Source organism: Bombina bombina, chromosome 1 (genome assembly GCF_027579735.1).
Source record: "Bombina bombina isolate aBomBom1 chromosome 1, aBomBom1.pri, whole genome shotgun sequence".
Classification (NCBI taxonomy): domain Eukaryota; kingdom Metazoa; phylum Chordata; class Amphibia; order Anura; family Bombinatoridae; genus Bombina; species Bombina bombina.
The window spans coordinates 495,806,875-495,824,604 of NC_069499.1; the positions used below are offsets into that span (position 1 = coordinate 495,806,875).

The following is a 17,730-nucleotide window of genomic DNA, read 5'->3' on the forward strand; positions in this document are numbered from 1 at the left end:
CATCAAATTTGCTTTGTTCCGTTGGTATTCTTTGTTGAAAGCTAAACCTAGGTAGGCTTGTATGCTAATTTCTAATCCCTTGAAGGCCGCCTCTTATCTCAGTGCATTTGGACAGTTTTTCACAGTTCATGTGAGTATATATATATATATATATAAAACATTGTGCTCACTACTGTGGATTTACCTAGGAGTCAGCAGCGATTAGCTAAAATGCAAGTCTGTCAAAAAACTAAAATAATGGGCAGTCTGCAGAGGCTTAGATTCAAGGTAATCACAGAGGTAAAACGTGTATTAATTTATTTAAGTTGGTTATGCAAAACTGGGGAATGAGTAATATAGGCATTATCTAGCTTTTTGAACAACACATTTGGTGTAGACTGTCCCTTTAAGACAAATCAGACGGTATAAACAAACTACAATTTCACTGATAAAAAAATAAGGCAGCCGAGTTAGAAGCAGAACATAAAGGCCCAGCATGCACTGGAGCACAATCAAAATATTATTACAGGGTATTGGCAAAGCTTGCAAACTAAAGAATAAAAAGATTTGCATTTCTGAAAAAATAAATTATTTACAGGAATTGCAGCGCTGTTGATCATCAAGTTTAAAAAAGCGTCTTCCTTAATCCATCATCTGTATGTGATGTAGAAGGAACTAGTACTATACTACATGTGGCTGTACAGACATCTAGCAATACGGACTTCTTCATACACTGGAACCCCATATTATTTTCCAAAGTAAGGAAATACAGCAATAAATGTACCATGTAGCATCCATTGTAAACAGTTTAGGCTCAACAAATGTGTATGTTAGCAGCACCTGCATAAAATATGTACAATTAAACCAGAAACAAAAGATTGTATTGCATGTAAATACATCAAATGAGCACTTTCTTACTAGTCCAGTACTAGTGGTAATTAGATATGTAAATAGGTATATCTGGGGGTGCACGGGAGCATATAAAGTATAATATTACAATATAAAGTGGGACAGAAAGAAAAGAGAAATTAGAAAATGTATGCCCTATGCCAGCACTAATATCAAAAAAGTAAATTAGTCTAAGTCCTCAGAGCTGAATGTCAAACCTGTGAGTCCATGGGAGTATAAGCCCCTCCTCTATATACATGAAAAACGCTAGTCATAAATTAATACAAAACTTAACTTTAATAATCCAAAATGTATAAGAACGAGTAAAATACCTTATAAAGCGTATAACCTAAACATAGCAAGAAATTCCTATCTACCAATGGCCATTGGGAAAAGGAAAAAATACAGTGTCCATAATAAGCGCTCAGATGATGTCAGATGATATCCAAGGACAAGTCTATGTCAGAAGAGGACTAGCGTTTTTTTCATGTATATAGAGGAGGGGCCTATACTCCCCTGGACTCACAGGTTTGACATTCAGCTCTGAGGACTGCATGGTGAGGCTGTGATTGGCTAGAACAGATGCCACTCAAAGAAGGATCTCCAAAAATCTTAGAGAGAGGCTGGATTCAATACGGTAACGGAGCAGTAATAAAAGTGAAATAATTCAGTGTCCTGGTGAATTGATTAATAAAAAAGCATATCGACATGCAAGTTAAGACCTTTAGAAATATGTGGCTCAGTTTGTCAGAATTCACCATCACTATAAACAGGTTTTGTTGAAAACACTTTTTAAAAGTTTATTTTCCTTACCTTAAATATAGAGTCCGAAAGCTTCTATAATTCTGCCAATCCCATGCTGCTATTTTGTTGCTGTGTAGCCAATAAAAAAAGCACAGCTCACATCCTATTCAATATAAGCTCTAGAACTGCTGCTTTTTAGCTCAAGGGCTTAAGTGCAGTTTAAAGAGGATTTGCCACAAAGCTGTAGCAGGTTGGGCAGAGGATTCAGGATTGGGGGCTCTAAATTTAAGGTAACAAAATAAACTGGTCATAAAATATTCAAATTGTTCACGTGTGCTTGACAAACTTTTGTTATTACTATTTCTGTTAATAGCCCAACCCAAGCTAGACACACAAAACTGATCAACCCATGAACAATTATATGAGTAACAGGTACTTAAAGAGACACTGTATTGTCATTCTTTCCCCTTTGTGTGTTCCCAAATGACTGCAGAACATTATATTTAAGTAGAAATGTTCTCCTTTAGATTTATTCTTACAACTGAAACAATTAGGCTAACAGAAAACATGTAATGCAGTCAATATAGAATTATGTTTAAGGGAAAAAACACCAATGACCGGACAAACTAAATTTGTGTTGTGAAGTTGAATTATGGCCCTTACGTATTATTTTAGCATTTGTAACCATTCTCATCACAATGATTCTGGTCAGAGCAATGGATCTAAAAAGGTCTTCCTTTTTTATTGATACAGATACTTAAAGGAACATTCAATAGACGTATAATGTATCGCAAAAATATAGTGTTCTGATTTGTTAGAACCGGTTAGTTTTGTACATTTAGGCCTAACAGGGTTAATGGGACAGTAAACACCTTGTAATTAAAATATATTTCTGTTATTAACATTTTCACAGCCAAACACTACCCAGCATCTGCCTTATTTAGAGGAGCCAATCATAATGTTAGTAGAAAATGCAATGTTTTGCAGTTAGCAGTTAAAGCCAATTAGGGAAATGTAGCAGGGTTAGCATTGGGAAGTCAACAAGGTGCATTTCAAGTTCTGAAAATCCTTAATTTTCAGAGCTATATTACATGAAAAGGGGACAAAATAAATATCAAAGTTGTTTCATTATGCTTAACTAAACATTTTATATAAAAATCTCAAGGTTATTACTGTCCCTTTAAACAAGTAGCAAAATACTGATTGGGAATCACAACACTGCAGTTCGGAGCGGGATATGACTGGTGATTGGCAGATACTTGTGTATGCTGATCCTATAATGATCACAGCACAGCTGTCCAGAAAGGGAAGAATTTATTGGAGGCCATAAAGGGGATAATTAATGTAAATAAATAGAAACAGATGATGGAAGTGCTGTGTCTCCATACTGTCTTGTGGTGTGTGCTTAAAGGGACATTAAACACTAAATGCATTTTATAAGCACAATATTTAGGTGCCGCCATGTTGAAATCTAGTGTTTCAGTGCTGACCTGTTTGCACATGTGCAGCAACTCTCCTAGTATTTATTGTTTAATGTCCCTGTAAAAGAATGACTGGTGGGTGTGCATAAGAGAAGAGAGCACGGCAGGTGATCATATGTGTGTGTAAGTGTATATATCTGGCTCTATGTACATATGTATGTATATACATACATACACACACACACACACACATATATATATATATATATATATATAGCGCGTGAGACTTTCTTCATCTACATCTCTAATGTAGCCCTGAATCTACTTTTTTTATAGTTTTTTTTTTTAATTAAAGCTACATACCCCTCCCCCAAATCAAGCAAAATAATTCCTACACTATATTATTATACAGCTCAAAGAAAGGATTCTATTTTTAAGTCTGTTCTATAGCTTTGAAATATGTAATGAACCATTTACCAGAATGACTTCCTAAGGTTAATATTACTGTACATATATATTATAGTATTTAGCTAGAGCTTGATGTTATTAATGATTCTCATATTCAGATGGGCTTTTAACAAAAGCAGAGCAGTTTGTAATGTCTTTTATTATTGAAACCAGGGGATTAACTGTGCATTTACAGATTAGAATTTCTTCTTTAAATTTCATATATAAAAAGTGCTTTATTTAACAAACTCATTTACCCCACTGGATGCCAGAGAGGACTGCAGCATATAAACTAGCAATGCGTGTGGTCCTCACTGGCAACTAAAGGATATTGTGGCAACAGACACGCCCATTTAATGACGCTGTGATTTTAAAAGAAAAAAAATGAAGTAAAATGAAAAATTAAAACCGTGTTAACGTGAACTTAGCGTGTCTATAATCAACTTTCTGTCTGAGTAAATGCACTTAGTCTGGACCAGTTTAGGGGCCATTGCCAATGAATTGTGGTCAGCTCCGCTATGTTGGACTGTACCATAAAAGTCAGAGTATTTAACAACTTAAGGATCACATTTTTCTTGCAAATGGCACAAGCAGGTGCTGCATGGAATTCTTTGAACAATTTACGAAGCAGAGACAAACTTTACAACTGAGTCACATGGAGCAGTACTGTGGGAAAAATCAAAACTGGATGTCAAATACTATTTTATCTTCATAAAGAGCAATGACTAGCATGATGGCAAAACCAAGCAGCAGTCCTAAATTCTGTAGGATGAACTGCCCAAGTGCGCAATGTCCACTTTCTTCTTCATCTCCGTGAAGCATTTCTGGAAGCTGTGGAGTAAAATATATTATATGAATATACCACTGCTGTGGACACATAACTGAGTTTCAATTAAAGGGACACTAAACCCCAATGTTTTCTTTCATGATTCAGATAGAGCATGCAAATTTTAGCAACTTTCTAATTTACTACTATTATCCATTTTCTTTGTTTGCTTGCTATCTTTATTTGAAAAAGCAGGAATATAAGCTTAGGAGATGGCCCATTTTTGGTTCAGGATCCTGGGAAGCGCTTGTCGGTTGGTGGCTGGCTCCTAAACTTAGATTCCTGCTTTTCAAATAAAGATAGCAAGAGAACGAAGAAAAATGGATTATAGGCGTAAATTAGAAAGTTGCTTAAAAGAGCATACTCTATCTAAATCATGAAAGAAAAAGAAAAATGGGTTTAACAGATTGCAGTTCAGCTGGGATAACCAAATCCTTGTGGCTTAAAAACTTGACAACGCTACACATTTTTCATTTTAAAACTTATGACATTGAAATAGTTCTTAATATTTTGAATATTTCAGTGACATAGTGTGAGCTGTATTTAAAAAGGGAGCATTTAATATTAGTCAATGTTGACACTTTAAGAGTTTACTTTTACCGAAAGAATGTAGTCATATCAACTCTTAGATTTAATTTTAAACAGCAATTTTATAAAACAAAGAGTTCACACATTTTATGACTTGAATAAATCTGCTGCTATATAATGAGCGTGTGGCACTTCAAAGTATTTTAATAAAACAAAAGGACTTGTACAGACTTGTGACCATTTGTTCAAAGAAAGTTATTCATTTTAATCAGGAATTCATAATATTTTTAATCCCATGTACAGAAAGTCATGTATGCTGATCAACACATTTTATTGTAGAGAAAAAAAAAAGACTAATTAGGGTCGAACAGATTTTAAAACTCTTAGCAGCAGGAGCACAGAAATAACGTTAAATTGAAAAGGCAGGTTAAATCATGCAAGCCAATATGGTTTAAACATGTGATAGTACTTTATGACCATATACGGTCAGTAGTCAATGTCGCCGACTTCTTTAAAATGCCCACTCACAAAGTTAAACACCTCCAAATATTTTGCAGCACACAATTATTGAATCAATACAAGTTGTAGGTTTGATAATTTATATTTTACTGAGGACAAATAACAGACTTTATTTTAATTTGCTTATTTCAAGGCTTCATGCTCAATGTAAGAGATTAGTTACTAAAGGGTAATTAAAGGGACATTCCAGTCAAAATGTAAATACACATAGCTGAATTACACCTTTGAATAGAAAGATATTTGCAATATACATGTATTGGCAAAAATGCTTCTAATAAGGGTTATTACTGTTTTAGTTTCAACATTTTTCTCTGCACGTGCATGTAAGCTATAGCGAGATATTCTCCACCAGCATTTTAAATACTGCAGCTCCTCGGAGCTCTTGTACCATGTCAGCAATTAACAAATTGAGTCATTACCAGATGGGACAAGCACCTTAGTCTCTTTAAAATGCTGGTAGACGGTGCATATTTAAATACAGCTATAACTCTCACTATAAGCATTTTTGCAATACATGTATATTACAAAAATACTATTCAAAAATGAAATGCATTCATGTGGATTCCAATTTTGGCTGGGATGTCCCTTTAATGTTTAATTGTGAATACAGAAGCACAAAGTTTTGCCTTTACATAACATTGTTGAATGTAAAACCAAGTGATGGTCGACCTGAATATGAGAAGTGGACCATGAGAAAACAGTGAGGTAAAGGGAAGCTATCCCTGTACTTGCGACTAATCAGAAACAAATCATTTCACAGACTTGAGTTGCTATTTAAAACCAATATAAGTTTTAGATCAATTTATTTTAAAATACCATTTGTGTTATGATTTTTACAAGTAATTTTTTTTTTCCTTATTTCACTGACCTTTTCAATATATTAAATGTATTAAAACCACCAGTAGTTTTAGTAAATCTTGTTATATTGTATAGAATAAGTAATACATTTCAATTTAAATGTATTGTCTGTGTGTTTATGAGTTTAAAACTGGAGAGATTTAGATCTTTGTTGTTTTTTGCTGAATATGTGTGACATGATGGTTGTATAGAGCAAACAATGTTAACAAAAAATGACAATTAAAACAAACAAAAAAAAACTCACAACAACTAAACCTGCCTTGTGCCAAAATGTAAACCAAAGTTTTCTCGTAATGCATGTACAAAAAAAATGACAACGCTTACCATGTCTACTAGTGCCACATAGAGAAACATGCCAGCTGTCACAGCAAATATCCAATGGGTAATGTTATTGGCATATTGTCCAACTGCAGTACCAATTAGCATGCCCACATAAGCCATCATTGCAGATAGGAGATTGTACACAATTGCTTGATTAACAGTCATGCCAGCTTTGAGAAGGACAGCAAAATCTCCTGTAAAGAGAAAGAGAAAAAAAGTGAGAGAAAAGAAAAACAACAAGCAAGAAAAAGAAAGGAGAAAAAGAAAAAGTGTGAAAAACATAATTTATGTAAGAACTTACCTGATAAATTCATTTATTTCATATTGGCAAGAGTCCATGAGCTAGTGACGTATGGGATATACAATCCTACCAGGAGGGGCAAAGTTTCCCAAACCTCAAAATGCCTATAAATACACCCCTCACCACACCCACAATTCAGTTTAACGAATAGCCAAGGAGTGGGGTGATAAAGGAGTAAAAAGCATCAAAGGAATTTGGAAATAATTGTGCTTTATACAAAAAAATCATAACCACCATAAAAAAGGGGGTGGGCCTCATGGACTCTTGCCAATATGAAAGAAATGCATTTATCAGGTAAGTTCTTACATAAATTATGTTTTCTTTCATGTAATTGGCAAGAGTCCATGAGCTAGTGACGTATGGGATAGCAATACCCAAGATGTGGAACTCCACGCAAGAGTCACTAGAGAGGGAGGGATACAAATAAAAACAGCCATTTCGCTGAAAGAAATTAATCCACAACCCAAATATAAGTTTATTCTCAAAAAATAAAAATAAAAAGTTAAATCGTAAGCAGAAGAATCAAATACACCAAAATGGTAGAAGCTTTAACCACGATGCCAAAGAAATGGCAGAATCCTTCTGACTTTTCCTGGAACCAGAAAAGATAACAAATAGAATAGAAGTCTTCCTGAAATCTTTAGTGGCTTCAACATAATATTTCAGAGCTCTCACCACATCCAAAGAATGTAAAGATCTCTCCAAAGAATTCTTAGGATTAGGACACAAAGAAGGGACAACAATTTCTCTACTAATGTTGTTAGAATTCACAACCTTAGGTAAGAATTTAAATGAAGTCCGCAAAACTGCCTTATCCTGATGAAAAATCAGAAAAGGAGAATCACAAGAAAGAGCAGATAACTCAAACTCTTCTAGCAGAAGAGACGGCCAAAAGGAACAACACTTTCCAAGAAAGTAGTTTAATGTTCAAAGAATGCATAGGCTCAAACGGAGGAGCCTGTAAAGCCTTCAAAACCAAATTAAGACTCCAAAGAGGAGAGATTGATTTAATAACAGGTCTGCTACGAACCAAAGCCTGTACAAAACAATGAATATCAGGAAGTTTAGCAATTTTCCTGTGGAATAAAACAGAAAGAGCAGAGATTTGTCCTTTCAAGGAACTTGCAGACAAACCTTTATCCAAACCATCCTGAAGAAACTGTAAAATTCTAGGAATTCTAAAAGAATGCCAAGAGAATTTACGAGAAGAACACCATGAAATGTAAGTCTTCCAAACTCGATAATAAATCTTTCTAGAAACAGATTTACAAGCCTGCAACATAGTATTAATCACTGAGTCAGAGAAACCTCTAAGCGTTCAATTTCCATACCTTCAAATTTAATGATTTGAGATCCTGATGTAAAAACCGACCTTGAGATAGAAGGTCTGGCCTTAATGGAAGTGGCCAAGGTTGGCAAGTGGACATCCGAACAAGATCTGCATACCAAAACCTGTGAGACCATGCTGGAGCCACCAGCAGCACAAACGATTGCTCCATGATGATCTTGGAGATCACTCTTTGAAGAACTTGAGGCGGGAAAATATAAGCAGGTTGATAACACCACAGAAGTGTCAATGCATCCACTGCTTCCGCCTGAGGATCCCTGGACCTGGACAGGTACCTGGAAGTTTTTGTTTAGATGAGATGCCATCAAATCTATTTCTGGAAGCCCCCACATCTGAACAATTTGCGAAAACACATCTGGGTGGAGTGACCATTCTCCCGGATGTAAAATCTGACGACTGAGATAATCCGTTTCCCAATTGTCTATACCTAGGATATGAACCGCAGAAATTAGACAGGAGCTGGATTCCGCCCAAACAAGTATCCAAGATACTTCTTTCATAGCTTGAGGACTGAGTCCCACCCTGATGATTGAAATATGCCACAGCTGTGATATTGTCTGTCTGAAAACAAATGAACCGTTCTCTCTTCAACAGAGGCCAAAACTGAAGAGCCCTGAGAATTGCACAGAGTTCAAAAATATTGATTGGTAATCTCGCCTCTTGAGATTTCCAAACCGCTTGTGCTGTCAGAGATCCCCAAACAGCTCCCCAACCTGAAAGACTCATCTCTTGTGATCACAGTCCAGGTTGGACAAACGAAAGAGGCCCCTAGAATTATACTATTGTGATCTAACCACTAAGTCAGAGAAAGTCGAACATTGGGATTTAAGGATATTAATTGTGATATCCTTGTATAATCCCTGCACCATTAGTTCAGCATACAAAGCTGGAGAGGTATCATATGAAAACGAGCAAAGGGGATCGCGTCCGATGCTGCAGTCATGAGACTGAAAACTTTCATGCACATAGCTACTGAAGGGAATGACTGAGACTGAAGGTTCTGACAGGCTGCAACCAATTTCAAACGTCTCTTGTCTGTTAGAGACAAAGTCATTGACACTGAATCTATCTGGAAACCTAAATAGGTTAGCTTTGAGGAATCAAAGAACTTTTTAGTAAATTGATCCTCCAACCATGTCTTTGAAGAAACAATACTATTTGATTCGTGTAAGATTCTGCAGAACGTAATGACTGAGCGAGTACCAAGATATCGTCCAAATAAAGAAACACTGCAATACCCCGCTCTCTGATTACAGAGAGTAGGGCACCGAGAACCTTTGAAAAGATTCTTGGAGCTGTCGCTAGGCCAAAGGCAAGAGCAACAAATTGGTAATGCTTGTCTAGAAAAGAGAATCGCAGGAACTGATAGTGATCTGGATGAATCGGAATATGAAGATATGCATCCTGTAAGTCTATTGTGGACATATAATGCCCTTGCTGAATAAAAGGCAGAATAGTCCTTATAGTCATCATCTTGAAAGTTGGTACTCTTGCATATCGATTCAAATTCTTTAGATCCAAAACTGGTCTGAATGAATTTTCTCTCTTTGGGACAATGAATAGATTTGAAAAAAAAAACCCAGACCCTGTTCCTGAAACGGAACTGGCATGATTTCCCGATAACTCCAGGTCTGAAACACACTTCAGGAAAGCCTGAGCCTTTACTGGGTTCACTGGAATGCGTGAGAAAAAAAATCTTCTCACAGGCGATCTCACTCTGAATCCTATTCTGCACCTCTGAGAAACAATACTTTGAATCCAATGATTTTGGACCGAATTGATCCAAACATCTTTGAAAAATTTTAATCTGCCCCCTACCAGCTGAGGTGGAATGAAGGCCGCACCTTCATGCAGACTTGGGGCTGGCTTTGATCTCTTAATTGGTTTGGATTTATTCCAATTTGAGGAAGGCTTCCAATTGGAAACAGATTCCTTTGGGGAAGGATTAGATTTCTGTTCCTTATGTCGAAAAGAACGAAAACAGTTAGAAGCTTTAGATTTACCCTTAGGTTTTTTATCCTGAGGCAAAAAAACTCCCCCCCCCAGTTGAAATTATTGAATCCAACTGAGAACCAAGTAATTTATTACCTTAGAAAGAAAGAGATAGCAATCTGAACTTAGAAGTCATATCAGCATTCCAAGATTTGAGCCATAAAGCTCTACTAGCTAAAATAGCTAAAAACATATATCTAACATCAATTTTGAAGATATCAAAAATGGCATCACAAATGAAATTATTAGCATGTTGAATCAACTTAACAATGCTAGACAAATCATGATCTGATACTTGTTGCGGAAAAGTTTTCAACCAAAAAGTTGAAGCATCAGCAAAATCAGCCAAAGAAATTGCAGGCCTAAGAAGATGACCTGAATATAAATAAGCCTTCCTTAGATAAGATTCAAGTTTCCTATCTAAAGGAACTTTAAAAGAAGTACTATCTTTCGTAGGAATAGTAGTACGTTTGTCAAGAGTAGAGATGGCCCCATCACCTTTGGGGATCTTTTCCCAAAACTCCAATCTAACTGCTGGCAAATTTTTTAAACCTTGAAGAATGAATAAAAGTACCACTAGGCCTATTCCATTATTTAGAAATCATATCAGAAATAGCATCAGGAACTGGAAAAACCTCTGGAATAACCACAGGCGGTTTATAAACAGAATTTAAACGTTTACTAGTTTTAATACCAAGAGTACTAGTTTCCTCCATATATAAAGTAATCAATACTTCTTTTAACAAAGAACAAATATGCTCCTTTTTAAATAAATAAGAGGATTTGTCAGTGTCAATATATGAGGCAGGATATTCTGAATCAGATAGATCCTCATCAGAGAAGGATAAATCAGTATATTGCCGGTCATTTGAAATTTCATCAACTCTATGAGAAGTTTTAAAAGACCTTTTACGTTTATTAGAAGGCGGAATGGCAGACAAAGCCTTCTGAATAGAATCAGAAATAAATTCTTTTAAATTTACAGGTTTATCTTGTGCATTAGATGTTGAGGGAACAGCAACAGGTAATGAACTACTACTGATGGATACATTTTCTGCATGTAAAAGTTTATCATGACAACTATTACAAACCACAGCTGGAGGTATAATCTCCACAAGTTTACAACAAATGCACTTAGCTTTGGTAGAACTGTTATCAGGCAGCAGGGATCCAACAGTGAATTCTGAGACAGGATCAGATTAAGACATCTTGCAAATGTAAGAAAACAAAAAAAAAAACATATAAAGCAAAATTATCAATTTCCTTATATGGCAATTTCAGGCATGGGTAAAAATGCAAACAGCATAGCCCTCTGACATATAAAAAGGCAAGAGGCAAATGGGAAGGGGGTCTTAAATAATGAAACAATTTGGCAGCAAGTATAACGCACAACAAACAAAAATATTTTTTGGCGCCAAAAACGTCCGAAAACGACACACTTGTAGATGACACAACCTCGTGAAGTCTCGGCGTCAACTAAGACGCCGGAATGATGAATTTGCGTCAATGAACGTAACTGAGCCAAAAAATCTTGCGCCAAGAATGACGCAATAAACTGTGGCATTTTGCACCCTTGCGAGCCTAATTCTGCCCGCGAATTTAAAAGACAGTCAATTTTGAAAAAGAGACTATACCCCAGGTAAGAAATGCATTTTCACAAAAAAGCATTTCCCAGATATGAAACTGACAGTCTGCAAAAGGAATATACTGAAAACCTGAATCATGGAAAACATAAGTACAATACATATATTTAGAACTTTATATAAATACATAAAGTGCCAAACCATAGCTGAGTGTGTCTTAAGTAATGAAAACATACTTACCAAAAGACACCCATCCACATATAGCAGATAGCCAAACCAGTACTGAAACAGTTATCAGTAGAGGTAATGGAAAATGAGAGTATATCCTCAATCTGAAAAGGGAGGTAGGAGATGAATCTCTACGACCGATAACAGAGAACCTATGAAATAGATCCCCGTGAGGAAAACCATTGCATTGAATAGGTGATACCCCCTTCACATCCCTCTGACATTCACTGTACCCTGAGAGGAATCGGGCTTCAAAAATGCTGAGAAGCGCATAACGTAGAAATCCTAGCACAAACTTACTTAACCACCTCCATAGGAGGCAAAGTTTGTAAAACTGAATTATGGGTGTGGTGAGGGGTGTATTTATAGGCATTTTGAGGTTTGGGAAACTTTGCCCCTCTTGGCAGGATTGTATATCCCATATGTCACTAGCTCATGGACTCTTGCCAATTACATGAAAGAAAACTGATTAAGAATATATATAAAAAAAATCTAAAATCAGTATTACAAATCAAGCCCTAAAACATCAGTTATAAAAATCTAACTACTTTAGGGGTTTTTTCAGTAGCGTAAAAATGTAAACATAGTATTCAAGAACTGTGCTGTAGAATCATTTTCCCCCAACCCTTCTTCCTGGTCTCAAGCTCACATATAGGCAAGCGAGTGAGTGTGAGAACATGTGTGTGTAAACCGGTGAGGTAGCTCAGTTTATAAATGACCTGACTAAAAAAAAAGCATGTTTAAAAGATCCAAGGTCACAGGTTCAAATCCCGGCAGGGCCGACTCAGCCCTTCATCATTCCGAGGTCCATAAAATGAGTACCATTAAATATACTATACAGCTGCCGATTTGGTTAATTCCAAGAGCGAGTGCTGAAAAACATAAGTTATGCTTACCTGATAATTTAATTTCCATTGATGGGAGGAGAGTCCATTGCTTCATTCATTTCTTGTGAGAATTAAAAACCTGGCCACCAGGAGTAGGCAAAGACACCTCAGCCAAAGGCTTAAATACCTCCCCCAACTCCCCTCATCCCCCAGTCATTCTGCCAAGGGAACAAGGAACTGTAGGAGAAATATCAGGGTATAAATGGTGCCATAGGATTAATTTAAATTTAGGTCCGCCCACCGGAGAAACAAGCGGGTGCAGTGGACTCTCTTCCCATCGATGGATATGAAATTATCAGGTAAGCATAATTTAGGTTTTTCATCTTAATGGGAGGAGAGTCTACAAGCTCTAGAGGACACTGAATGAAACAAATGGGAGGGTAAAAGGAAGCGGGACCCTATACTTAGGGCACCACAGCCTGCAGAACCTTTCTCCCAAAAGCTGCTTCCGCGAAGCAAAAACGTCAAATTTATAACATTTTGCAAAAGTAAAGTATGTAAAGAAGACCAAGTGGCCGCCTTACAAATCTGCTCCAGAGGCCTCATTCTTAAAGGCCCAAGAAGAGGCCACAGCTCTAGTCGAGTGAGCCGTAATCCTCTGAGGAGGCTTGTGACCCACTGTCTCATATGCCAGATGGATTATACTCGACCAAAATGATAGAGAAGTAGCAGAGGCCCTTTGCCCCCTGCTCTTCCCCGAATACACAACAAATAAGGATGAAGCCTGTCTAAACTCTTTTGTGCCCTGAAGATAAAGCTTCAACGCCCGAAAGTAACCACTCCGAAGAAGAGTTAGGACACAAAGGAACCACTAATTCCTGATTGATGTTACGACTGTTAACTTCTCAAAGGTTTTGGAAAAGAGCACACCTTTCTCTTAGTTGAGGGGCACGGAATGTAGGACTTGCCACGTCCAATAGTAATCCAGTAACAAAAAAGGTGTATTCCAGCCTCCAACATTAAAAAATCTTTATTATTTCATATAGGGTCCAGAGAGCAAAACATACGTTTCAGGCCAGCCTTAGGCCCTTAGTCATGTACACTTGATTATACACAGGTTTGTGACTTTTATACCTTCACCTATTACCTGTTCTCATGTGAGCAACTTATTGCACATTAGTGACATCTTGTGGATGTCAATCATACTGCATCCATTTCAGATGGTCTCATGAGAGTAGTCCAATAGTTTACATTTAAATTAAAAACACATACAACCCACATAAACAATTAAAAGAGTAAAAAAGAAACAAACAAAAGTTTATTTAGTTATAGCCACTAATTTAGGGAAAATGGTTCAATTTAAGGCAACTAGTCTGATTTAGTTGAATTTAAAGAAACAGGCTCCAATTATAATCTTTATTCATACCTTTGGGGATAAGGCCTCAAATTTAAAAATCCAGAACATCTCTCTAATTTTTAGAAGATGTTCTCTACCCCTTCCTCTTCTTGGTCCATCTACTTGTTCTATAACTTGGAACCTTAACTGACTTATATTGTGACCCATAGAGAGGAAGTAAGAGGACACTGGAACATCTTTGTTATTGCATCGGATAATAGACTTATGTTCCGTTATCCTCTCCCTTACCTCCCTACAGGTCTCTCCTATGTAAATAAGGCCACATGGACATTTAATTAAGTAAATAGAGTAAGTGGCTCTGCATGCTAGATATTTATTCAGAACTTTTTTTTTCCATTTATTGGATGGTGAAAATATTTACCTTTGAACATTTAACTGCAATTGCTGCAGTTGAGAAATGGATAGCATCCACTCCTCTTTGGGCCTATTGTTCTCTGTATACTTATAAAGCTACCATTGGGCCCAATTTAAAGGGACAGTCTAGGCCAAAATAAACTTTCATGATTCAGATGGAAAATAGTTTAAAATTACATGCTCTAATTTACCTTTATCACCAATTTTGCTTTGTTCTCTTGGTATTCTTAGTTGAAAGCTTAACCTAGGAGGTTCATATGCTAATTTCTTAGACCTTGAAGCCCACCTCTTTCAGAATGTATTTTAACAGTTTTTTGCCACTAGAGGGTGTTAGTTCACGTATTTCATATAGATAACACTGTGCTTGTGCACGAGAAGTTATCTGGGAGCAGGCACTGATTGGCTAGACTGCAAGTCTGTCAAAAGAACTGAAAAAAGTGGCAGTTTGCAGAGGCTTAGATACAAGATAATCACAGAGGTTAAAAGTATATTATTATAACTGTGTTGGCTATGCAAAACTGGGAAATGGGTAATAAAGGGATTATCTATCTTTTAAAACAATAAAAAACATAATTTATGTAAGAACTTACCTGATAAATTAATTTCTTTCATATTAACAAGAGTCCATGAGCTAGTGACGTATGGGATATACATTCCTACCAGGAGGGGCAAAGTTTCCCAAACCTTAAAATGCCTATAAATACACCCCTCACCACACCCACAAATCAGTTTAACGAATAGCCAAGAAGTGGGGTGATAAGAAAAAAGTGCGAAGCATATAAAATAAGGAATTGGAATAATTGTGCTTTATACAAAAAATCATAACCACCACAAAAAAGGGTGGGCCTCATGGACTCTTGTTAATATGAAAGAAATTAATTTATCAGGTAAGTTCTTACATAAATTATGTTTTCTTTCATGTAATTAACAAGAGTCCATGAGCTAGTGACGTATGGGATAATGAATACCCAAGATGTGGATCTTTCCACACAAGAGTCACTAGAGAGGGAGGGATAAAATAAAGACAGCCAATTCCTGCTGAAAATAATCCACACCCAAAATAAAGTTTAATGAAAAACATAAGCAGAAGATTCAAACCGAAACCACTGCCTGAAGTACCTTTCTACCAAAAACTGCTTCAGAAGAAGAGAATACATCAAAATGGTAGAATTTAGTAAAAGTATGCAAAGAGGACCAAGTCGCTGCTTTGCAAATCTGATCAACTGAAGCTTCATTCCTAAACGCCCAGGAAGTAGAAACTGACCTAGTAGAATGAGCTGTAATCCTCTGAGGCGGAGTCTTACCCGAATTAACATAGGCAAGATGAATTAAAGATTTCAACCAGGATGCCAAAGAAATGGCAGAAGCTTTCTGGCCTTTTCTAGAACCAGAAAAGATGACAAATAGACTAGAAGTCTTTCGGAAAGATTTAGTAGCTTCAACATAATATTTCAAAGCTCTAACAACATCCAAAGAATGTAACGATTTCTCCTTAGAATTCTTAGGATTAGGACATAATGAAGGAACCACGATTTCTCTACTAATGTTGTTGGAATTCACAACCTTAGGTAAAAATTCAAAAGAAGTTCGCAACACCGCCTTATCCTGATGAAAAATCAGAAAAGGAGACTCACAAGAAAGAGCAGATAATTCAGAAACTCTTCTGGCAGAAGAGATGGCCAAAAGGAACAAAACTTTCCAAGAAAGCAATTTAATGTCCAATGAATGCATAGGTTCAAACGGAGGAGCTTGAAGAGCTCCCAGAACCAAATTCAAACTCCATGGAGGAGAAATTGACTTAATGACAGGTTTTATACGAACCAAAGCTTGTACAAAACAATGAATATCAGGAAGAATAGCAATCTTTCTGTGAAAAAGAACAGAAAGAGCAGAGATTTGTCCTTTCAAGGAACTTGCGGACAAAACCTTATCTAAACCATCCTGAAGAAATTGTAATATTCTCGGAATTCTAAAAGAATACCAAGAAAAATGATGAGTAAGACACCAAGAAATATAAGTCTTCCAGACTCTATAATATATCTCTCTAGATACAGATTTACGAGCCTGTAACATAGTATCAATCACAGAGTCAGAGAAACCTCTTTGACCAAGAATCAAGCGTTCAATCTCCATACCTTTAAGTTTAAGTATTTCAGATCCGGATGCAAAAAAGGACCTTGCGACAGAAGGTCTGGTCTTAACGGAAGAGTCCATGGTTGGCAAGATGCCATCCGGACAAGATCCGCATACCAAAACCTGTGAGGCCATGCCGGAGCTATTAGCAGAACAAACGAGCATTCCCTCAGAATCTTGGAGATTACTCTTGGAAGAAGAACTAGAGGCGGAAAGATATAGGCAGGATGATACTTCCAAGGAAGTGATAATGCATCCACTGCCTCCGCCTGAGGATCCCGGGATCTGGACAGATACCTGGGAAGTTTCTTGTTTAGATGAGAGGCCATCAGATCTATCTCTGGAAGCCCCCAAATTTGAACAATCTGAAGAAATACCTCTGGGTGAAGAGACCATTCGCCCGGATGCAACGTTTGGCGACTGAGATAATCCGCTTCCCAATTGTCTACACCTGGGATATGAACCGCAGAGATTAGACAGGAGCTGGATTCCGCCCAAACCAAAATTCGAGATACTTCTTTCATAGCCAGAGGACTGTGAGTCCCTCCTTGATGATTGATGTATGCCACAGTTGTGACATTGTCTGTCTGAAAACAAATGAACGATTCTCTCTTCAGAAGAGGCCAAAACTGAAGAGCTCTGAAAATTGCACGGAGTTCCAAAATATTGATCGGTAATCTCACCTCCTGAGATTCCCAAACTCCCTGTGCCGTCAGAGATCCCCACACAGCTCCCCAACCTGTGAGACTTGCATCTGTTGAAATTACAGTCCAGGTCGGAAGAACAAAAGAAGCCCCCTGAATTAAACGATGGTGATCTGTCCACCACGTTAGAGAGTGTCGAACAATCGGTTTTAAAGATATTAATTGAGATATCTTCGTGTAATCCCTGCACCATTGGTTCAGCATACAGAGCTGAAGAGGTCGCATGTGAAAACGAGCAAAGGGGATCGCGTCCGATGCAGCAGTCATAAGACCTAGAATTTCCATGCATAAGGCTACCGAAGGGAATGATTG

The 17,730-nt window shown here is 37.1% G+C and overlaps 1 protein-coding gene across 4 annotated transcripts in view; it reads right to left on the reverse strand.

The window, feature by feature from the left end:
• Positions 1 to 2,328: 2,328 nt before the first annotated feature.
• The window catches only part of SLC39A10 (solute carrier family 39 member 10), a 237,460-nt gene continuing 222,058 nt past the window's right edge, over positions 2,329 to 17,730 (reverse strand). For all 4 annotated transcript variants that reach the window (XM_053698576.1, XM_053698574.1, XM_053698575.1 and 1 more), the window contains exons 9-10: positions 6,535 to 6,725; positions 2,329 to 4,310 (exon numbers count right to left, since the gene is read on the reverse strand). In XM_053698576.1, the coding sequence (XP_053554551.1) occupies positions 4,158 to 4,310; positions 6,535 to 6,725 (344 nt within the window). In that variant the 3' untranslated portion in view covers positions 2,329 to 4,157. The remainder of the gene's footprint in view (positions 4,311 to 6,534; positions 6,726 to 17,730) is intronic.